The 25,337-nt window shown below is 35.6% G+C and overlaps 1 protein-coding gene across 1 annotated transcript in view; it reads left to right on the top strand.

Annotated features, from left to right (window-relative positions):
• LOC148953178 (uncharacterized) overlaps positions 1–25,337 on the top strand; it is a 62,657-nt gene that overhangs the window by 23,273 nt on the left and 14,047 nt on the right. The window contains exons 3-4 of the mRNA XM_089087896.1: positions 2,616–2,910; positions 10,365–10,800. Of these exons, the coding sequence (XP_088944022.1) occupies positions 2,616–2,910; positions 10,365–10,800 (731 nt within the window). The remainder of the gene's footprint in view (positions 1–2,615; positions 2,911–10,364; positions 10,801–25,337) is intronic.

Here is a 25,337-nt window from a genome sequence, read left to right on the forward strand (position 1 = left end):
CCAAAACAGACTAAGCCCTGAAGAATTATCCCATGAATCCCATGCAAATGCTGTGTTGTTTACTAGGCTATAATTTCCTCGTTTTTCCAGATCTTCAAAGAATTTTTTTGTAAATTTTTAGAGAAAACTTCCAAAAGTATCTTTTTTCTTCTTCTTTTTTTCTTTTCTTTTCTTTTTGATCCTCAGCTTATATATGGATGAAAATCAAAATATTAAACATGATACCCTTTTACCTAGTAACATTTTGCGAATAATTTCCCTACTTATATATCTTCAATTTATTATTCAAATAAAAACATAACACAAACATCAATAACAATAAAGATCCTAGAAGAGAACTTGTTAAGGACAAAAAAAAAGAAAAAATTAAAGTAACACTGAAAAAAAAGATAGAAGAATAAAACATGGGTAATTAAAGCAAATTGGTTAAAAGTTGAAAGATTAAGTTATATTATCAAGTTTCGTTACATTGTTGTACAGCTTGCAGAAACTTGTGGCTAGCTCAACACTGGAGGGTATTTTGTTCCATTGAATAATAGATTTGTAAATGGGAGATTTCTGGGCAGCACTAGGAACGCATTTAGGAATTATAAAGGCTCTATTCGATGAATGGAGACAGTGGGCTTCCGAATTATTAATAGGTTAGTAGTTGAGGAGGAAGATTATTGTGGAAAGCAGAGTAAGCAAGCGATAAGTTTAGTTTTTGTACGATTTGATCTAGTGCAGCTGTGCCAAAATCGGAGTACAAATCACGGGTTGGATATAGACGGGGAAGCCGAAAAACTGCTTTAATGGCACGGTTTTGGGCAAATTTGAGTTTTTTAGTGAAGGACTGGTTTGTATTTCCCCAAACTGATCCGCAATAAGAAAAGTAAGGAAAAATAAAGGAATAATAGAGGGTAGCTAGGATCTCAGGAGGAAGAAAATAATTCACGTGGTTAATCATAGCTACTTGTCTCAAAATTATTGCTGTGATGTAAGACATATGATTAGAGAATGACAAGCATAAGTCAATAAATACACCAAGAAACTTGGCAACCTATACTTGTGGGAGGATGTCCGAGGAGTACTTGAGACCAAGAACAGGTTGGATTACGTCTTTGTTGTAGGGGGTTCTGAATAATATTACTTGACTTTTTTTGCTATTAATGGTCATGTTATTCGTAAGGCACCACGCCTGGACTCTGTTCAGAAAGACTTGGGCAGAGGTTATTGCCGATGGTAAATGGGTGCCAGTGATGAAGAAGTTGCTGTCATCAGCAAATAGTACAGGATACACGGAATGGCCCAGGTCCATAACAAGATCATCGATATATAGGATAAATAAAATCGGGCCTAGAATGGAGCCTTGCGGGACACCCCTCCGAACAGGTAAGGACTGAGAGAATACTCCACCTAAGCGCACAATCTATACCCTTCCATATGTATGAGAGTAAAACCAAGAGAAGGGAACACCTCGAATACCATAATTGTTTAATTTATCGATCAAAATTCTGGGATTGACCGTCTCAGCGACCTTAGAGACATCGAAAAATAAGCCTAATACAGTTTTTTTTTAAGGTCGAGTTGTGAGTGTATGAACTGTGTGGCGTCAATTAGAGCATGAGAAGTTGAAAATTTGCACCGAAAGCCATATTGGTGAGGAGGAATCAAGGAAACGGAGTGCTGACTGACAAACAGAAAGGGAGACAGAAGTCTGAAGATGATTCTCTCGAGCACTTTGGATATAACAGGAAGAATTGAGATTGGACGATAATTACCTATCTTAGTTCGATTGCCCTTTTTAAGAACTGGAATAACAATGGCTGACTTTAGTAAATCAGGGAAAACTCCATGGGTTAAAGATAGGTTGGCAATGTGCTTGATGGGCTCGTAAACAAAAGGAGATATGGTCTTCAGGAGCTTATTACGTGTTTATTGTTTGGTTATGTATTTGTTAAGTATTCTGTCTATCCTTGTTCACTTAATTCTGCACCTGATAAAGCTAGAGTAGTTAACATAAAAATAATCTGGTTTCAACTAAGCCTGGTTGCAACTGTATGTCTTATTATGTTTTTCTTTTATATTTCTTTGTTTGTGATAATCCCTCATCGATTTGTTCCTTTATTTTAGGACTTCAGGGTTGATAAACCAATGCCCTGGAACTTCATTTAATTTTGTAATTTCCAAGACTCCAAATAAGATCTGATTGTCACTTTGTTTATTTTTTAAAATGTGGAACAGTTTATGTAAAGTATAAGGTTTTGTTGTATCGTTGGTTCTTAGTAAGATGATTGATTAAAAATAAATATGCTGGAATCTTATTTTAATATTGTTCTTTTTTTGGGGGGGGGGGGCTGTGGGATAACTGTGTATCAGAGGTGATTTAAGACTGTATTTTCCCTCTTTCTACCCCTATGTTCACTGGCTATTTAGCCTCTTGCTATAAAAGCTTGATTTAGCCAATATCTGCTTATATTTCAGTCTTTACTTATATTTCCTCTTTTTTGTTATATTCAAATCCAAAATAAATTGTGGCTATAACCTAAGATAATTATTGAGTGCTCATGCTAGAAATATTTATCTAAATTAACTTATAATCATAATTTTTTTTTAATATAAAAAGGATTTTTCAGACTCCAAGGAATATTTTTACTGGATTTCAGGGATTCAGAAGTACTAGTGCCGAACCAAAGTCAAGTTTCAATTTCCATTGCTCAACTCCAGCTCCAAAGTCAGTAGAACCTCAAACTATTACTGTTGATCCTGAGGCTGCATTTAGAGGAAAAGTCCGCCTATTAAACATTGAGTTTCTAAAATGGGCCAATGAACAAAATGAGAAAAACAATGGAGTTGCTGATTTAACTCCTTTTATGAAGGATTATGAAACTTATCTCAGGGAGTGGAAAGACAAGCTTGCTGAAGAGAAAGGTAATGATTTATTTTTGTTTTGTTGCATTTTGCTACTTTTTATTTTGTCTAGTAGCTTTTTGTTGTTCAAGGTTATGCTGAATAATGTCTGTGAAATCATTGATGGTACTGGATATAACTCGTCTCTTCAGACAAGACATCTGTGTTTTCCATGCAAGTATCGTCCGAGTCATTAAAACAAAAAAATCCTGCTTGTTTCATATTGTTTATTGAGAGACGGGGGGGGGGGCGATTGCAAGATGTCTTTCTAACTAAAAAAAATACCAGTTGTTTGTTGTTCATTGGATATCTGAAGATTACTAGTGCCTGTGGTATATCCTTTCTCTTAATCCGTTTTATGATGTATAGTTTGAAGGTAGATGTTTTTCATAAAGCAAGTGCTGCAAGGTTTGAACTTTGAGATGAGAATACAAGCCTTTTGAATTTTAAATAATTTTCTTCAGATAATAGTTGGAATTTTCTGGGCTAATAGTTCAGTTTGACCTGAGTAGTAATCTTTGAAAAGAATAAAAAATTACAGATGATTAATTTAGAAAAAAAGTTCAGAAAGAGTTTTAAAAAAAGTGTTAAAACCTAAAAAGAACAATAATGAAGTCATAAAATAAGTTCAACTAACATGAACAGAAATTACTTATTTTATGCAGTATTATTTGTCATACCATAGAAGTTACTTATTTATATAGTCGCATGCTGCTTTCTGGTCGTGCAAATTTTCGGTTCGCCGAGAATCAAATATATATCAAATATAATTTAAAAAATCAAATATAAAAAAAATCTATGTGGAAGTAGGGAACAACATTAAAACCTAAATAATCAATAGGCCTAATTAATCTTCATAATAAGAGGGCTGATACTTAACAATATCTCACTCGCTGCGCTACAGCAACTGTTGTTTTTCATTGCTTCACGATTGAATCCTCTCACTTGGAAGTAATGTAATGAAAGTTTTGAAAAAAGTGGGTCGTAGCCCGTAAGCTGATTTTAGCCATAGTGTGGGTCCGTGGGTTGGATGCTTTTTACCTTAGAAGTTTGGTGAAGATTTTACATATATATTTTTTAACCAAAAGAAAAAATATTTATAAAGAAGGTATTCAAGGAATATCAGGGCTAGTCAAAATACATTCAAAATTGTGCAAAAGACCCGTTTTAAAATAAAGCTTTATAAATTAATTTTAGTAGAACTGTACTATAGGCATATTTTACCATTTTGAAATCAGAATCATGCACAAAATTTGATTTGCACAATGACAGGGTCTGGGAGCCTGAGTTCCTTCTGCCCTCTCAATAACTTGATAAGCACTCAAAATGTACAAATATTGCACCTGTTTCAAAGAAAACTTCAGGAATGTTGATAAATGGCCAGAAGACCATGCTCAACCAAACCACTGGAGAAGTAAATTGTATTGCGTTGTGTTTCGTCATTTATCTGAATTGACGTATTCTTTGACCTGTATAGTTGTAGGTCATCATGACTAGAGTGAATAAAGACGGGCCCTGGGTTCAGACCCGTCCTCCTTCACCCTTATAAGTATAGTAATTATTTGAATTTGCGATCGTTCATGGATCATTCAGGGAATTTTTGTATTTGATAAAAGTAGTTTCCTAAACAAAAAGGCAGTAATTACATATTTCAAATCTGGTTGTCGATTTCCACCAAAGCAGGTATTTTGGGACATATGAGGTAACTGAATACAAATGAGGCCAGTACTGCAATATAAGTCCAAAATCAAATTAGAGTAAGTGCACATTTTAAAAATACTGTTTTGTTTTTACGTCAGTTGGTTGGCATAATCAACTTCGGACCTTTCCCCAATGGAAAAAGTTTTGGCAACAAGATATGGGTAGCTCAAATAGCACTGTTCCAAATTTGTGTAAATGCCTCATTCGTAGATAGACTTAAGTAGAAAAATGAATATTACGCCATTTGGAAATCACAGGAAAGCAATGATTTGTAGTTTGTATAATTGAAGAACTCAAAATGGGGCATTTGGTTTCGTATACCCCTCCGACACCCTTCCCCCGCTTATCCCTGATGGACATGTTGCACCTCTTTTGACACAGGATCATTAAAGGGTTATTTAGGGAATGGAGTTTGTTAATAATTAATTAAAAATCTTTAACATTGCAAAGTGACTGCCCTAAATCAAGGAATACAAACTACGTGTTTCAAAAAAGATATTCAAATTGCATCCAATTCCAACCAGATATTTAAAGTTATTGTTATTTCAGGGCTTCTGACCCTACATCCGGATAGCCTATCTTTTTTTTACAAAAGGAGTTCGATTTCCATCAAAGTTAGTTATTTTAGTATTAAATATTTCTTTAATATTAAGTTATTAAAAATAAATAGCACCGCAAAGTGACTGCCCTAAGTCGAGACATACAAAGTACGTTTTCCAAAAAGGATATTCAGATTCCACCTAAGTTGTTTTTATTTTAGGGCTTCTGACGCTACATCTTGGTAGGCTATCTTTTTACAAATGGTTTTTGATTTCCACAAAGTTAATATTTAAGTATTTCTGACACCGTTGATTACAAATGTGAGACTAATAGCATAATATAGAAATCCAATATCAAGTTTTATTTTTCAAATGTAGTTCTAATTTTCATTTAACTTTTCTTCTTTTAACTCCCTTACTTTTACACGTGTAATAATTATTATAAGTAACGCATCTTAGAAAATATTATTTACCTCTATGTCCTGTATCTGTCTGTGGGCGTGTGTTTATTATGATGCACTGAATAACCAACTGATTTTCTCAAGCTAGAAATGTGAAATGCAGAATAATCTTGAAAGCATGCTCATTTTGTAAAGTATTATTCGCTCTTCTCCTCCCAAAAAAGATAAACCCCTTCCAAGAAAACGGAAAATTTTTACTTGAAAAGTCATGCGAGGGGCGAAGACCCGAATTACGGACTTTGCGAGGTGGAGGGGCAACTAACATTGTGATGAAAATTGCGTTGGATATTTTATGAAGACCAGAACTGCCGACTTTATCGAGTGAAATAAAATTTTGTTACTTCACAAGAGAAGATACTTGTTATACCTTCTCTTGACGCGTTCTAGAGAAGGTATAACAAGTACCTCAGTGTTAGAAAATGAGGTAACTACCAGGCCTAGCGGCAAATCATCATTTGTGATGGAGCCGTGAAGCCTGTAATAAAAAAATATAAAGTAAAAATATGTATACGACTGAAATGCCATGAAGGATGAAGCTGGCTCTTCTTCTTGTAAGCTATTACTACTACTAACACTGCTAACAACTCACTGCAGCACCAAGCCACCTTAGGCCAACACATCTTCGCACGTTCTTCCTCCATCCTAATCTATTTAAAGCCGCTCTCTTTACACTCTCCCAAGAATCTTTCCTTAATACATTCCCTCACCCCATTTGGGAATGACCTGCCTTTCGTAGCCCTAGACGGTTGGTCTAAAAGTACTATCTTTGGAATCTGTCATCTTTCATCTCCAGAACGTGTCCTCGCCATTTCAAACTTTCTTTTATTATAGCATTAAAAAGCAGGATTGAGTCACATTTTTCGTACAGGAAGTGGTACGATTAGTCAGTCGGGTATAGAAAACAATCCGTAGGAAATTTCTCTGGATAATATCTCGCTAATCCTCCCCCGTCTTTCAGAGCGCCAACACTTCAGAACGATTTCTAATCTTGGTTTGCAAACTTATCTTCGTATTCTTACCAATATTTTACGCTGTGAAAAAACACTGATCCTTGGCTCTTTTATTTTTAAAATCTTTACTACACACACCGTTTTAACTAACAATACTATCCAGATCAGTGCTGTTCTCCACATGATCGATCTTCTCCCTACCCAACATCACCTCTTCACCTTCACTTATTCCTATTCTTAGTGATTTAGACTCTTCTTAACATTTATTTTCAAACCTATTCTTGCACCCTCAACTCTCAAAACCTCTAAAAGTACATTCATTTTGCTCACACTTTCATCTAGGATGCTTAAATCGTCAGAATAATCTAAGTCTAGGAAAGTTTTATTTCCCCAATCGATTCCGTGTTCTTTCATTGCCTTTGCTGTGCTCCTTAGGACAAAGTTTATCAAAATGATCCATATAAATGGGGATAGGACGCAAGCCTGCTTAACTCCTGATTCAATACGAAACCAGCTACTAACCTCATTTCCTACCTTAACTGCAGCGATGTTATTCTTGTGCATACCACTAATCACTTAAATGTATTCATATGGTATATCATACAAGGATATGACCTTTGCTAAAGCTCTTCTATCAGCTGAATCAAGCGCTTGCTCATAATCTTTAAAACTGAGGGCCGAAGGCGTTTGATTACTCAGTCACTTCTCAATTATTAATCGAAGAGTGAAAATTTCATTAATGCACCCTCTCCCCTTCACAAAACCACACTGTTCTTCTCTTAAAATTTTATTTACAGCATCCTTTAAGTATAAAAAGTATCATCATACTAAATAATCTGATTCCTACAGAAAAAAGCTAATGCCTCTATAATTATTACACTCACTCTTATCATCTTTCTTATAGAGGAGTTTAATTACAGTTTTCCTAAATTCGCTAGGTGCTTCCACTTTTGAAAGATGATATTCATAATCTTCAGTAATTTATCTTTAATTTTATAACCACCATATTTAAAAAAGCTATTTACCACACTATCAGTGGATGGGGTCTTGTTACTTTTTTAATCCTTTTAGTACTGTCACTAATTCTTGCTCACAAAATTAATTGTCCTTCTCATCTAAAGTGTCACAAACTTTTTGATTAGTTCCTTTATCTTTTCCTGTAAATCTATCACAGTTTAGCACATTCTCAATATGGTTCTGAAGCATGGGATGGTCCGAAGAACAGAGGAAGATATGCTAAAAAAAAATTCAGAGAAATTGCCTACGGATTGTTTTGGGTACCCGACTGACTGACCGTATTTCAAACATTAGGCTGTACAAAGTGTGTGGTTCGGTCCTGCTTTCTAGGGTTATAATGAGAGAAAGTTTTAGGTGGCTAAGGCACGTTCTGCGGATGTAGGATGTCGGCCAACCGTCTAGGGCTAAACGGAAAGCAGGTCGTCTGCGGTAGGGGTGGAAGGATGTCGTAAAAAATATTTAACAGAAATGGGAACTTCCTGGGAGTGTGTAAAGAGAAATGCTTTGAATAGATTGGAATGGATGAGGAGCATGCGTAGCTCTGTTGACCTTAGGTGGTTTTGACTGCGGTGAGTTATTAGTAGTAGTAATGGCCCCGTTCCTACCATTAACTGGGAAAAGTTCCGATTGACTATTCATTCTCAATTAATTCACATGCCTGTATACTATTTTGCTATTATGCCGTCTGGCTGCGTCTTCCAGATCTTAAGCAATTTTATCCATGGTCTCCACTTCACACCTCCTTAATTGATATTTTAATACTTTCTCCGCTTTTCCCCGATCTCAAATAATTCTTGCACAAGCCCTTCCTTCTCTCTATTAAATACAAAGTATTTTCAATAATATTCCTAGCAGAGTTTCTTACTTTCTTCCCTAAGACACCATCAGTGAATTCAAAAACTATTTTCGTAAAATTTATTTCATCCATCTTCTACATTGTCAAATTTTAGACTCCAGTTTATATTCAACTGTTCCTGGAAAATATCTCAATTTTGCGTACTGGAGTCTACCAACGGCATAGCTTCCCGGAAGGTAGTTATCCTTCTTAAATTTCAGGTTTAGATTAAGTCAAGTGGTGTATCTATATGTCCACAATTTTTCTACAAATTATGAAGTAAGAATTGTTTTTTAGCATGGTTCCTTCTCAATAGCCACAATTCTAGGATTTTACCGAATGTCATCCGTACCCACCAAAATGAATTTCCTACACTAGTTCCTTTTTTTTTTCAAATAGGCCTACTAATTAATTTAGAGATTTGCCAAATGATTATCAAAGAACTTTAAAATGTAATTGTGTAGTTTGTGGTACGTTGAATGCACACGAAGGCTACATAATGCACACTTAATCAGATTGGCCTCTGAATATGATGTTTGATGAATGCTACTCAATTACTTGAATAACAACTAAATAACAACTTTAGATGTTTTGATGTAGGAAGGTTCATCTTTCCTAATTTGTACGATGGGAATCTTATCGTACCATTTAATCTGTATACCATCTAATCTATTCTATTATAAGATATATAGTAGAAAACATTGTGAAACTTGCATTTATTGTATGAAATACTCAATATAATGCAAATCATTGCTAGCAATTTTAATCAAAGGAGGAGATCAGTTAGAACTAATCCTTTTAGGGATGCTAACCTAAAAGTTCATCAGTATAGGAAACCAATCCAAGAAATAAGGCAAATTGTCCGTGTTTTTTTTTTTTTTTTTTTTTTTTTTTTTTCGTCCTTTCCTCAATTGAGCTCTTGATCTTATGCTGATAGCTAGAAATTTTTTCATTATGGGATCGGATTCCGACATTTTGGGATCAGATTCCCAGATTGCTGATTCCTAAATTTAGGGTGTAATCTTGGATTCAAACTGATTCTTGTGTGTGAATAGAGGGGAATGTGATAGAGCATACATTGCGGTTTTAGGCTTAGCTGGCGAGTCCTGCAATAAGTTGTTGGTAGCAGTATTATAAATTTTTACCCAAGCTGCTAAAAATCAAGCTCAGTTGATTGATAGAAGAAATATTGTTGGGAAAATAATTTTTAAAAAGGTGTAAAATATCAAGCTATTTACAAAAAGGGTTGCCAGTAGAAAATGAATTAATTTCGTCTACTAAGAAAATCTACCTAAGAAAGTTTATTAATTCTTGATTGGTTATGGCTACTGATATTACGGCTGGTGAAAGCTATCAGCTGCTTTATCAATCACTCTTGTTTTGCTGTTGAATGACGGTCCGGTTAAAATATCATTTTTATATTTGAATTTAAATTGTATAATACAAGTTAACGGTATCTTGGCTACTAAAGGACGGTTAAAAGCCTTATTAATCAGTATCTTGTATTCTGAAGGCTACTTAATGACTTTCCGGGTCCTCGAACTATATTCAGTGTTTTTTTTTTTTTTTTTTTTTTTTTTTTTTTTTTTTTTTTTTTGCGTCGGTTTTTGTTTCAATAAAGTGCTATTTTATCCTAATCCTACAAATCCTTTATCCTAATCCTCAGTCAGCTGCGTTGACTGAGAGACAATAAATTTTTTTGATAATTTTCTTGTCTAGATTGTCTTTTAGATGATGAATTAGAGCCTATTCGAGATAAAATTTCTTTTATAGCTATTTTTTGACAATACTGGATTCATCATGCTAATTGGTATAATTCTGTTGCACATCAGCCGTAAACGGTTTTCTTTTTCTTGTCTCTGTTTTATTAACCAGTTAAAAGATTTGGTTTTTACTAGACAGTACAGATTCATATAAGATAGTATTTAATTATTTTTTTTCTCTCTTTTTTTTTTTTTTTTTTTTTTTTTAGCTAAAATCAAGACCATAAGTACGACCCCGACAACAGTTTTAGCAACGTCTGTGTCAATGACTTCCTCAACGCCACCAACTTCCTTCTCTTTTCAAACACCCCCTTTGTCCATCAGTCAGTCAGTAACTGAGTCTACAACTCTGACGCAAAAGCCGTTGTTCACTTTCTCAACTGAAGCTAAAAGTGATACAAAGTCTAATCTTTCGTTTACGTTTGGAGGGGCCACAAAATCTTCAACGGCCGCAAGTCCTCTACTTAGTGGAACGTCAAACTTCAGTTTTGGTGGAGGTGGACTTCCGTCAACGACCATCAATCCCTTGCTTTCTGGTAGTTCAAGCTTTTCTTTTGGAACCCCAAAACCCAGCACTACCAGCACTTTTTCATTTGGTGTGGCCAGTTGTACTCCATCTTTTGCATCACCTACTGACACCCAAAGGTAGAGTTTTATTGAAAAGCACAAATATCTTGTTAAAACGGAAATATTTAATTTTTTCAACTTTTATGTTTTTGTTGATTTATTTTTGTCTTGTTCTTTTTTTTTACGTGGTTACACAATAGTTTCCCTCTCTTATGTGTCAGCATTGTTTTTTAATTTGGTAACAAAATGGTTTTCTCCTCTTCCATGTCAGCAATGTTAGTAATCGAAAATTAGTTTTTTCTTTTCTTCATATCGAGGATTTGGGGTAATAACATACAGCTCATTGGAGTTGTTTTGCTAATCTCAAAAGTTTAATAGTATTCTTTCCATCATGAAAATTTTTTCGTCAATTTATTTTAAATATCTTCTTCCCTGAAGTTAATAAGTTTAGTTCCAAAAATATAGTATGTATCTTATCATTTCCCTTTTGCTGTAAATTATCTTTATAATTTAGCTTTCTACATCGATTTTCATTTATCCAGTCAATTGGGGTGCCGACTTTCAAAAACCTCGTACACCGGGTGGCGAATGCCAAGTATGGTGGAACTGTGTCAAGCGTTGCTGGGACTTTGCCACGCTTGGCGGAATTGTGCGGCACACGTGGTGCTCCGACAGATAAACCAGATGGCGGAAAGTAAACGAACCCTCTATCCTGTCAAAATTATTCTTCCTGTACATTGAAACCTTTTATTACTTTCTGGGTGCCACCTTTATTTTAAACCCGAGAAAAAAAATTTTTTCTTAACTTGTTTGCGTCATGTTTTTGACAAATTATGTCAGAATTTTTGTCTTCTTTTTGTGTGCTAACACTACAATACTAGTGGCTTCAGAACGACCATCCTACGCATGTTTTATTCTACATGAATATTAACTCGCATTCTGGTCACTATTCTTATTTTATGCTTTCTCTAAAAGACCCATTGAAACCAAAACTATAAAGGAATTTCAGTGTATTCTGAAATAGAGTAAAAACAGTGCAACCCTGCAGTCTCCCCCTGTCAGAAAACAGAAATAAACGAAGAAAGCGAAATCAGACAGAGAATGCAGATTTTCTGCATTCTTGCTCCGAGAATACGGAGCTATGTTTCTGCTCTAATGAAGAATAGGAAACTGTGATATATATTTCTATGAATGAATAAATGAACGTAAAACGAGCGAATATGAAGATGATTAATCAAGCCAAGCTTAAACAGGTATTACTGTTAATGAGTTAACGAAATCTAAAACTAAATGAAATTAAAATGACTAAAGAAGTCACTTAACAAATTGGAACTACCTCAAAATAAAGTGGGGCTACAGCCTTTTCAAACTCACTAAAAATTCAGAGTGTCATTTATAGGAAGAAAAGGCTATTTCTTACAACAAATATATATGTGATCTCCAGTCTAGTTTTAGTGTTTTAAAAAGTTAATTTTTTATATACTACTTTGTTTTTTGATATTTATGTTACTTTGTCTTTAGATTATAGAAAGCCCAGTATTCTGTTTACTTGAAATTTTGCTAATTTGCCAAGTGCTTGAATGTGTACTTGACTATCTAATTTTCATATGCTCAGTTTTTGGGGCTTGGATGCGACAATGGCGCATTTAAGACTAAGCTGCCTGGAGATATTGGGGACATGCCTTAAACTGTTTGACGCATGCCTCGTATGTGTTCGTTTATAGAACCAATCTTAGACAAATCTCGGAGGTATTGTTTAAAAAATCCAAAAAATTAAGTGAAAGCAGTTTGCCCAAACTGATTCCAGTTAAAGAGAGGGTCCAGGGCTTGGGAAGTGATTAAGAGAGTTTTAAAGAAATATGGTCTGAAAATTTTGAAAGATGCTAAACCAAAAAACAGTTGTAAGACAGTATGTGGAAATTACATGGAAATAGTGAGATAATATAGATAATTTAGAAGTGAAAGGAAGGTTTATTTACTAAAGAGGACTTAAAATAATAAAGAATTGAGAGAAGAACGGTGTTGTTTTAAGAGAGAGAATTTATTGACCATGCATTTATGCCTAAATCAATAATTAGGAAGTGTATGAATTTCCAGACATAATTAGTCCTGGATTGTTCAGATTATGAACAAGCATTCGATTCAGCAAAAAGAAAAGCTCTGGTGAAGGTTATCATTTATTGTCATCCTTAAAGTACCAAGGACACCTAAAATGAAAACTAATTCATTAAATTGGTCAAGTGCAAACTTACACAGCCATATACGTCTTAAATTAGTGTGAAAAACCAATAATTCATTTTTTAAGGAGAAAGATCGCCTGTTCACATAATGTATTCCAATACGCAAGTTCGTGGCCAATTTCAAAAATAAAGAACGTGTGCTGTTAAACAGCAGAAAATGACCAAAAAATCAATATATCAGCATATAGCCTTAGAAAGTGTTGTTTTCTTGTATGTTCTGGTAAAACAGAAATCGGAACCTAGTTCAGCAAAGCTCTTTTCTTTGAAAAATACTTTTAAGGAATGCTTCTTGAAAAGAGCTTGGCTAGACTAGGCCTAGTTTTGATGTTACTAGGATTTTTGGCATTCCAGGATCTTTTAACCATGAAGCAGTGTAAAGGTAAACATTAATGATTCTAAAAGAAAGTATCAATATATAGGCTACCCTAGGGTAAGACACCCAGTAGTCGGACACTTTAATCACTTTGAAAACTTTTTGACATTTTAACTACTCTAATTACTGTATTATACCACCTAGAAACTTAATTTTTTTACAGTTAAAATTCTGTATCTTTTGTGAACAAGTAGGTTACTAATTCAAATAGTTAAGCCTAGTCCAGCGCTGCCTATTTTTGAAATACTAACAAGTGACAATTCCGCCTAAAGTCGGACATACAAACAGCTCATTGTATATAGTTATGACGCAATATTGCCTATTCCGGACCGGTAGTCTCCCTATTCACGGCCACCAGCAAAAAAACTGGTTTTCCCAGTCTTGTTTTCTATACGCTGTAATCTCAGCCAAGCTAATTTCGAAATAGCTGCAGTTTGTAAATCACCATTTCGCAAATGAAAAATTAATTTTTAAAGGTTTATTACAAATTTGTATACCAACTTTGATTTTTCGATAAGATAATAATTCATATTGTAATTATTGGGAGAAGTGATGATCGTGGTTATTCAAGGTGAGCATGTGCCGATCAGGGATTTTTTTTTTGGGGGGGGGACGAAATAGGTCGATATAATAAAAAAAAATTAAGGGGCGCAAAATAGGTTGGTCTGATAAATTTGCATTAGGAGTAAGTTTAATTCACGCAAACTTGAGTTAATTAAGTAAATTACGCTCTTTAATGCTCTTTTTTATGCTCTAAGAATATAGCAATTATTTTTGTTGGAAATGAATTTTAGCCCCCACCCCTATATATACCAATTCAGGGTATATATTTGCACATTAGGGGGGTGGGGGTAATTTTATTTCTGATGTAAATGAGAGGTAAGTTTAAACTTGCCCCCCCCACCCCCCTAATGTGCAAATATATACCCTTATATGGTATATATAGGGTTGGGGGCTAAAATTAATTTCCAAAAAAATTCTTTAAAGACCAACAAAAACAAATTATTGATGTATGAATAAATTTCTTAAACATTGCATGGACTTTTTTTATGCTTTTTGAAAACTTACCCTTCTTTTATATTATAAATTAATAACAGCCCCCCCCCCTATAACAGACCAATCCGGGTCTACCATTAGCACTCAGGGGGGGGGGGGGTGGGCAACATTTTTTTCTTATGTAAATCGGAGGTACGTTTAAAAATAAGATTACTATAAATATTAATATTGAAATTATTGAGAAAATTGATTTTACTTGTTATTCAATGGAGACAGGTGCGGATCAAGGATTTGTTTTTTTTTTGGGGGGGGGGAGAATAGGTGGATCCAATAAAAAATTTAGGGGGGCGCAAAATAGGTTGATCCGATAAACTTGCGTCAGGAGTAAGTTTAATTAACGTAAACTTGAGTAAATTAAGTAAATTACACTACTTTAGGCTACACTAGGGGGGCGTGTGCCCCTTCGCCCCCTCCCCGCTGGATCTGCCACTGAATGAGGGGAACTGGTATTCCCCTGTACAATGTTTTCAACTATGCAAGATTCCAATGGTGCACTTTTCATATTGATCTGACACTATTTTTGATGTGTTTTAGGCTTTTTTTTAGAAATCACCATAAAATTTTTTTTTGAATAAACTTTTACTTTTAAAACGAACCAAAATAATAGTTATCATTCCTGAATCAATGTCCCATGGCAACTTTTTCTTAATAGTAATTTTTTTTCAAAATGTTTTTAACTTTTGGTTACTATGGGCTGTTGTTTGTTCTTTACTAGGTTACACCTACCTCTGCAACCATGACAGTAGTGGATCCAGAGGGGGTTCATCCCCTAGTCAGTACCTCACTCATTAAGCCAAAGATTTTTTAGTACTTTCATAAGAGCTATTTATTCTAAATAACGGCCTTTGTGATTAAGGGGTCATTTTTAAAGGGGTGTTCCCATTTGAGCGCCACGGAATTTTGTTCCATTTGAGCGCCACGGAATTTTGTTCCCATTTGAGCGCCACGGAGTACCATTTGAGCGCCAAACCCAAAATTGTGATTTTGCGGTGGATGAAGCGTGGTTTGCTGCCACATTGACCTGTAGAAATATTTATTGCCACGAAGACAACGAACAAAACTGAGGATTTTATTGGGTCAATGGTTGTGAAATAACTCTGTACTGAGAGTTAAGAAGCTAAACGTTTGTTAAGCTTGTGAAGAATATAAGTGAAGATTTTACGCACGTTCATAGGGTAAGAACTGATTGCCGCTGAAGAAGGCTTGCTGGTCAAGTCGAAATATTCGGCTCTTTTTTTAGAGTTATTTCACAACGATCGTTTAGAAATGGAACGAAATCACCCAAAAATCGTGCCAAAAACGGATAATTCAAACTAATATATTGGTAAAAATACAAACAAAAACTGCTAATATCACACATCCGGCGAAATGTTATGTGCGACACCCAAGAGAAGCTCGTCTGCTGTTCGAGTTCCAGCCCTGTACTCCGTCGACAGCTTTTCGAGTCGTTCGTTCAGCCTTGCATACTTCTTGTTCGTCCGATGGATGACATGACCCTGGAGTAGCTGTGTCCTTGCAGAATCGACGACTGCTTGTTCTTCCTTCAGGAAAGAGATAAACTGCCACAAGTTCGGGTGGTAGCGACCGACTCTTCGGTTAAACCGCATGTGCCATGATTCGAGGTCGTTGTTTGTCCTTCGCTGGATGCCGTAGACTGACCAGAAATGAGGAGGACATTGGTCGAACCACTGACGGCTGAAGTAAGTGACAAACGGACGAGCCGAAGGCCAGGTACGAACGATGTGAGAAATGATTGGACCAGAATTGATTCTGACGATCGCTGGAGGTAGGAACGCCAGAGCCAGAATATTATCTGGCGCTCAAATGGGACACAACTGAACTAATTAAAATACGGCGCGCAACTAGGAAATTCCCATTTGCGCGCCATGGCGCTCAAATGGGAAAGCGCTCAAATGGGATACACCCTTTTTAAAGAACTGTAACAAAATCCGAACTCTAGCTTAAAGAGCAATGTTTTGACTAATAGGTGATCCTACTTATATACATATCAAAAATATATGAATTTAAAATGTCTTTAAGTAAGTTAATTTGTAATTCACTAATGTTCATTACTAATGAAAACGTTTATAAATAAAATTAAATAAGTTTCGAGTTAGCCATTTAACCAAATAAAAGTAAAATTAATATGGAAATTTTTTTTTAATTATTCATGTACGGTGACCCAAAATCAAAACCTGCATCAATTCAAAAACGTTCAAAAATTAAATAAAAAAACAAGTTTTTTAACTGAAAGTAAGGAACAACGTTAAAACTTAAACAGAAATTATTCCGTATATGAAAGGGGCTGTCCCCTCCTCAACGCCTCGTTCTTTACACTAAAGTTTTAATTTCTCACAACTCTTATTTTTGTTAAAAAATAAAAAAAATTCGTTAATCCCACTCCCCTTAAGCAGATAAACCCAAACTCTTCTTTTTTTGCTTTGTTTTTTTTTTTGCTTTGGCATTATTAAATAACAATACTGAACTTTATAACGGGAAACTGTGCCGTTTATTATTTATTCGCTTTAAATATTTCATATACGTGACCGAAATATAGCCCCTTATAGAAAAGAATACTCCATAATCCTTCGTCCTGATGTCTTAATTTAGCTTAAATTCATTTTTATTATCGGAATTCAATCAAAATTAAGTGCACATGCCCCATCAATATTGGTCAAACATGTCACTTCAATACCTGACAAGTCTCACATCAATTTTTCTAAACGGCAAAAATAAAGAAAAAAAGGAATCGATATGTGACTTCTCAAACGAAAACAGCTGTCAAAAGCAATTAAGAAATCATTTCTCGTTTCAAATGATTTGCATAACCCACTTTCCGAATTTTGTACTGCAACAAATGGCCATCTTTGAAAGTATTAGCCTATTAAAGATTTTGAGGATTCTATGGAGAGGGGCATAGTCTTGTCAACTTGCAGAAACATTGGTACTGGTGCATTATGTGGGCACTGCTAAAGAAATCAAGTTTGGTTCATGCTAATGAAATGAAATACAATAGGATGAATATGCAATAATTTGTTAACAAATTTGGGCTAGATATTTCGGCTCAACGGAATTGTTGTTGTCATTTTAATGACAAAAGATATCATTTTAATAGCGGGGACCTTGATTTTAATAACCGAGTAATGGAAAATTTTCTGCGGGAGCAAATTTGTACTAGGGGGCTGTTTATTTGTGGGGAAACTTCCATAAAGGATGGAATTTCTGTTTTTTTCTGGGGGGAGATGGGTTAAACAAAAAAAACTAAAACTCTTTTTTTGAAAACAATTTTGAAGTTTTTGCCGCAATATCAGCAATAAGTGTTTTCAGCTATGGGTTCAAATCCCGGGCTGTGCCTCTGGATTTAAAACCTATTTTGTAAAAGGCTTGATTTACTATGCAGATGCAAGCCCTACTTGAGCCTGAAAACGAAGCTAAAACCAATTTTGGCTCCCAAATTTTCGCAACGAAATTACATTTTGTTTTTCCCCGAAAAATCCCCGAATCTTGAAGACTTGTCGCCGAAAACTCCCCGAATTTTTAAGACTTTTCCCCATATTTGAATTTTCAAGAGTGGAAGCCCTGTATAGCATATCTGCATGATCCGTAAACACCAAATTTTGTTTACCTAAATTTTTTTTACATTTTTCCACGACGGAAAAACTTTTCGTTTTTGGGAAGGGGAGGGTGTTCACCTCCACCCCCTCCCCTGGGTACAGCCTTTTCCAAGGAAAAAAAATTTCTAGTGTACAATGACACCAGTAACGAAACAGCATTAAAATAGGCTAGATGCAAGAGAACTCTATATATAAAATCTGGCACAGCTGTGGTTTCACATTGAGTAAATAGCTCACAAAGAGTTGGGGGGGGGGTTTAAGGGGGGGGAGGTACCTAGGTGATGCCATGTATTTAAACTAAGTTTTTTATTGTTTTGAAAAAAAAATTTGTGTAACAGATTAAAAATTTAGCGTAAAGAGCGAGGCATTGAGGAGGAGACAGCCCGTTTCATATACAGAATAATTTCTGTTCGTTTTAAGTTTTAATGTTGGTCCTTACTTTCAGTTAATTTTTTTTTATTTAATTTCTGAACATTTTTGAATTAATGCAGCTTAGATTTTGACTCACCGTACATGAATAATTAAAAAGAAATTTGCATATTAATTTTACTTTTTTGGCTAAATGGCTTTCTCGAAATTTTGTTCTGATATAACTTACGAATTAACTTACGTAACGAACTTCTATATTCGTATGTTTTATTACGTATATTAGGGAGTTTGCCCCCTAGTCAATACCTTGCTCTTTACGCTAGAATTCGAGTTTTGTTCGAATCACAAACCCCTGAATCACAAAGCCCCTTAATTAGAATAGATAGCTCTTTCGAAACTACTAAAAAAAGACTCTAGTGAAAACGGCGAGGTATTGACTAGGGGGCGAACCCCCTCATAAACGTAATAATTTCTGTGTGTTTTAAGTTTTAATGTTGCTCCTTACTTTAAGTTTAAAAAACTGTTTTTTTATTTAATTTCTGATCGTTTTTTAAATAATCCGGCGCTCCCTTAATAGAAATGTCCCGTCCCACCAGGACCCATCCTCCATGGAAGAATCCTCCCCCGTAACCCTTTCCTCCCCCCACCCCCATCAGAAAAGAATCCCTCTTGAAAGCACAAAAATTCAGCTTAAAACTTCCATAATGCATACTCTACTGTGACATCTTCGCCGGAAATAAATTTTTAAAACCTCTCTCTTAAATAAAGCTTTTATTTGTGCCTAATTTGACAAAATTCTATTCTGTCTTCAAACTTCAAATAGAGTATCATTACCCTTTCTTTATCAGACGTTTAAAATTATCAAAACATCAACGATACCATTACCTAAAACGAACACCTGGGATAGCTACGCGAAAATTTATCATTCTTTGGCCGTTACTTCGAAACTGCATAGTTACATAAGTAAATTATTGAGAAAAGTTATTTGCCTTGTTAGTCAATCAGGACAGGTGCGGATCAAGGATTTTGTTGTTGTTTTTTTGGGGGGGGGGAAATAGCGGGATCAACGCCCCAATGAAGGCCGTGCAATAGAGCTTGGCCAGGCAATCGTGCTTCAGGAGTAAGTTTAATCAATGCAAACTTGAGTAAATTCAGTAAATTACACTAATTTAGTCTAAATTAGGGGGGCGTGCGCCCTTTTGTCTCCTCCCTATTTGATCTGCTACTGAATGAGGAGACCTGGTCTTCCCCTGTACAATGTTTTCAGCTATGCAAGATTCCAATGGTACACTTTTGATATTGATCTGACACTATTTTTGATGTGTTTTAGGCTTTTTTTAGAAATCACCATAAACTTCTTTTTGGAATAAACTTTTACTTTTAAAACGAACCAAAATAATATTTACCATTCCTGAATCAATGTCCCATGGCAACTTTTTCTTAATAGTAATTTTTTTCAAAATTTTATCCTTTGAAACGAGGCGGGATTTCTTAATTGCTTTTGACAGCTGTTTTTGTTTGAGAAGTCGCATATTGATTCCTTTTTTCTTTATTTTTGCCGTGTGTCAAAAATGGAAGGTTGTATCAAAAAGAAATCAAGTTTGGTTCATGCTAATGAAATAAAATAAAATAGGATGAATATGCAATAATTTGTAAACAAATTTGGGCTATTTATTTCGGCTCAACGGACTTGTTGTTGTCATTTTAATGACAAAAAATATAATTTTAATAGCGGGGAACTTGATTTTAATGACCGAGTAATGGAAAATTTTCGGCGGGAGCAAATTTGTACTCGAGGGCTGGGTATTTGTGGAGACACTGCCATCAGGGATGGAATTTCTGTTTTTTCTGGGGGGAGGTGGGTTAAACAAAAAAAAACATAATTGTGTACTTACGCATTATGCGGGCACCGCATAATTTACAAGTCTGACCATTATTTATTTTTTTTTGGGGGGGGGGGGTCAAACCCCTAACCCCCCCCCTGGGTACGCCATTGGCCTAGGGACCAAATTTGCTAGTGTACAAGGAAACCGGTCACGAAACCTGTCAAATACGCTATTTGCACGAGGTCGCTAGAGATAAATGACGGCACAGCCGTGGTGTCTCACTGAGTGTCTACATGTACAGTCTTGATTTTTGTGGTTTAATGGGGGACCAGGTACCGAGAGTCGTGTTGGTTCCGTCGTGACTATAGGGTATGCTTCCCCCCCCCTTAATGTGCAAATATATAGGCCTAGCCCAATTTTTTCTAATTTATTATAAATTAATCATATTTTATTTTACAGTCGTACTATCTAATGTTGGAGGGGGGATTTCCCACTCGAGGTGTCCCTCTGTATTGCCCAACAGAGCCGCTCACGTCTCACATCTCCTGGGTGCGGATCCGGGGAGTGGGGAGGGGGGCACGTGCCCCCAAGCGAAGTCTAAGCATATCAAAATCTTGATGCGCTACTTGAACGTCAAGTAAAGTGTATTATTAAGAAAATTTATTTAAAAAAACAAAGTTTTTCTGAAGGAAGTAAAGAGCAAAGTTGAAACTTAAAACGAATAAAAATTATTACTTTTACCGCCTATCTAACATATATCAATAAAACTAGTACAAATAAACCAACTAATTATGTTTCTCTATGCTTTTAGGATTATACAAAACAAGCGCTTTACTGAAAACACAAAAGGCAAGGGTTGTAAGGTATCCCCCGAGGGCATATATGACACCGTCATTCAGCCAGGGGTGGGCAACCACCCCCTTGTCCCCCCCCCGCCCCGTATGGGTGCTCATGAAACAAGATAATATTTAACAAGTACCAAAAATAATTTATTGTTATTGTTATGTTGTATTACAAAACAGAGATCAGGACCGCTGGATGGGCCTTAAGGGTCTAGTGCCGTCATACTTACATATACTTACTTGTTTTTATTATGGACTTGTTCTCATTATCGCTTCCACTTTTCATCTAAAGGTGCAAACTTCCACTTTTCCTCTAAAGGTGCAAACTTGGCTCTTCACTTTCATTTTTGACATGTTCTGATACTCGATTTTGCATGCTTGTTAACCAGACAATCATTTACTCTTCCCTTCCCTTTCAAACCGTTGACTTAATTATAAATTCATATTACGGGAGTTCTGGGCAAGTGAAACAATTCTATCATTCTCGAATGAAAAATGACAGTTGACCAAATTTTAAAACCATCGGTGAAACAATCCATTTTAGTCAGATAGCAACAGTAAACATTTCTTAAGGCCTAATTTCATCATTAATAAAATAGTAATAAATTAAGGGGAAAAGTTGAGGTACGCCTATAATAGGCGATACGGGGGGGGGGATTACTGATTACTGATACCTCGGTATCAATAATCTCTATGTTCGGGTACGGGAAAAATTGTTAAAATTTAAGGTTTTTTCAAACAGTTCGTGGAAACGAACTGTAAGGAAGGAGTGACCCGGCTCAATAGTAACCAACACTCTAAAAACAGGAATTTTGATACACATAGATACATCAATGGAACCAAATTTTTACGCTGAATTCAAATATATAACTTTCATCGAGTTTAGTCCTACCCATCAAAAATTACGTGTCTGAGAAAATGTGCCTTATATTCGAAAAAAGGGGGAAACACCCCCAAAAAGTCATAGAACTGTAATGAAAATCACACCATCGGATTCAGCGTATCAGAAATACCTGTTGCGGAAGTTTCAAGCTCCTATTTGCCAAAATGTGGAATTTTGTATTTTTGGTCAAACAGTTCGTGTTAACTAACTGTAAGTAAGGAGCGACCCGGCTCAATGGTAACCAAAACTCTAGAAAACGGGTCTTTGATACCAATAGGTATATTAAAGGAATCAGATTTCAATGCTGAATTCAAATATATTAACTTTCATCAAGTTTAGTGCTAGCCATCAAAAGTTGAGCACATTAGAAAATTCGGCCGATTTTCAAAAAAAGGGGGAAAGACCCCCTAAAAGTTATAGAACCTTAATGAAAATCACACCATCATATTCAGCGTATCAGAGAACCCTACTGTAGAGTTTTCAAGCTCCTATCCACAAAAATGTGGAATTTTACATTTTTTGCCAGAAAAAAGATCACGGATGCGTGTTTATTTGGGTTTTTTTTCCTCAGGGGTGATCGTATCGACCCAGTGGTCCTAGAATATCGTAGGAGGGCTCATTGGAACTGAAATTAAAAGTTCTAGTGCACTTTTAAAGTGACCAAAAAAATGGAGGGCAACTAGGCCCCCTCCCGCGCTTATTTTTTTCCTAAAGTCACCCGATCAAAATTTTGAGATAGCCATTTTGTTCAGCATGGTCGAAAATATGATAAATATGTCTTTTAGGGTGACTTAATCCTCCGAAGTTCCCAGAGGGAGGGCTAAAAGTTATGAACTTTACCCATTGTTAAAATATAGTCTTGGTTATTGGGAAGTATACAGAAGTTTCAGGTGGTTTTTTTTTTGGTTGGGGGTGGGATGGGTGGGTCGGTGGTTATGTTGGAGGATCTGTTCATGATGGAAGTTTTCATGGGGGTAGGAAAATTGCCATGAAGGGGGCGCCGGACTTGCCAGCATTATTTATTGGTTATTGGGAACTATACAACCATTTTCAGGAAGGATTTTTTTCTGGAGGGGGGGGCTAGAGGAGGGGGTTACTCTGGAGAATAGGTCCGTGGAGGATGTTTCTTTGGGGTAAGGGACATTTCTATGAAGGGGGTGCCGGATTTCCAAGCATTATTTAAAAAACGATCAGAAATTAAATAAAAAAACAAGTTTTTTCACCTGAAATGTAAGAAGGAATATTAGAACTTAAAACGAACAGAAATTATAACGTATGTGAGGGGGTTCTCCCCCAAGTCAATACCTCGCTGTTTACGCTACAGTTTTTTTAGTGCTTTCAAAAGAGCTCTCTCTTCTAATTAAACGGCCTTTTTGATTCAGGGTTTTTTTAATAAATTTTTTTTTTAACTTTTAACGTAAAGAGCGTGGTATTGACTAAGGGGAGAACCCCTTCATATACGTATTAACATATACGTAATAAAAAAAAAACAATAAAAAAACAAGCGATACGGCTCAATGGTAATTGAAACTTTTAAAAACGGAATTTTGATGTCAATAAATGTATAAAAAGAATGTGTTTATAATGCTGATCCTAAATATATAAAATTTATTAAGTTTAGTATTACTCATCAAAGGCTACGAGCCTGAGAAAATTTACTCGATTTTTTAAAGAGGGGGAAACATCCCCTACAAGTGAAAGAATTTTAATGAAAATCACACCGTCAGATTCAGCGTATCAGAAAACCCTATTACATAGGTTTCAAGCTCATATCTGCAAAAATCTGCAACTTTGTATTTTTTGCCAGAAGAAAAATATACGAATATAGAAGTTAGTTACGTAAGTTAATTTGTAAAGACATCCATTTAGCAAAAGAAAAGTAAAATTTTTATGCAAATAAAAGCTGCATTAACTAAAAAACGATCAGAAATTAAATAAAAAAACAAGTTTTTTAGACTGAAAGTAAGGAGCGACATCAAAACTTAAAACGAACAGAAATTATTCCGTATATGAAAGGGCTGTCCCCTCCTCAACGCCTCGCTCTTTACGCTAAAGTCTGACTCTGTCTCACAACTTTATTTTTTAAAACAATAAAAAACTTTAGCGTAAAGAGCGAGGCGTTGAGGAGGGAACAGCCCCTTTCATATACGGAATAATTTCTGTTCGTTTAAAGTTTTAATGTGGCTCCTTACTTTCAGTTTAAAAAACTTGTTTTTTTTATTTAATCAGAAGAATGATCACAGATGTGTTTATTTTTTTTTTTTTTTTATTTCCCCAGGGGTGATCGTACCGATCCAGTAGTCCTAGAATATCGTAAGAGGGCTCATTTGAACGGAAATTAAAAGTTCTAATGCCGTTTTTAAGGTGCCATAAAAATTGGAAGGCAACTTGGCCCCCTCCCATGCTAATTTTTTTCCCAAATTAACCCAATCAAAATTTTGAGATAGTCATTTTGTTCAGCAGAGTCAAAAATCTAATATATATGTATTTGAGGATGACTCAATACCCCTCAGGGCTCGAGGGACGGGCTGAAATTTATGAACTTTGCCCATTGTTTAGATATAGTATTGGTTAATAGGAAGTATACAGACGTTTTAGGAGGGATTCTTTTCTGATGGAGGGTGGAGGAAAGGGTTACGGGGGAGGATTCTTCCAAGGAGGATGTTTCCTGGGGGGAAGGGACATTTCTATGAAGGGAGCGCCTGATTTCCCAGCATTATTTAAAAAACGATCAGAAATTAAATAAAAAAAAATAGTTTTTTCAACTTAAAGTAAGGAACAACATTAAAACTTAAAACAGACAGAAATTATTACGTATATGAGGGGATTCGCCCCCTAGTCAATACCTCGCCCTTTTCACTAGTCTTTTTTTAGTAGTTTCAAAATAGCTATCTATTCTAATTAACCGGCTTTTGTGATTCAGGGGTTTGTGATTCGAACAAAACTCGAATTGTAGCGTAAAGAGCAAGGTATCGACTAGGGGGCAAACTCCCTAATATACGTAATAAAACATACGAATATAGATGTTCGTTACGCAAGTTAATTCGTAAGTTACGTCAGAACAAAATTTCGAGAAAGCCATTTAGAAAAAAAAGTAAAATTAATATGCAAATTTCGTTTTAATTATTCATGTACGGTGAGCCAAAATAAGATCTTACAGCTCACTGATGTTAGCAAAAAGTGTGAAGACTGCCACTGTTTTGCCATATAGAACAATGATGAGAGAACTTTGATGATCTACTCATCATTGTTCTCAGACCGCTGATCAGAGCAGAATGATGAAAGAAGTTTGCACAAAAACGACCAAAGGTGTAGGATCTTCGTTCAAAGATTTCACTTTTAAGCGTTTTCTGACAAAAGATGTAAGAACTTAGCACATTGATGAGTGAAAAAACAGGTCTGATCGCGGTCT

This window comes from Artemia sp. Qi Xiang Cuo, chromosome 4, assembly GCF_049724085.1.
Source record: "Artemia sp. Qi Xiang Cuo chromosome 4, ASM4972408v1, whole genome shotgun sequence".
NCBI classification, from domain to species: Eukaryota; Metazoa; Arthropoda; class Branchiopoda; order Anostraca; family Artemiidae; genus Artemia; species Artemia sp. Qi Xiang Cuo.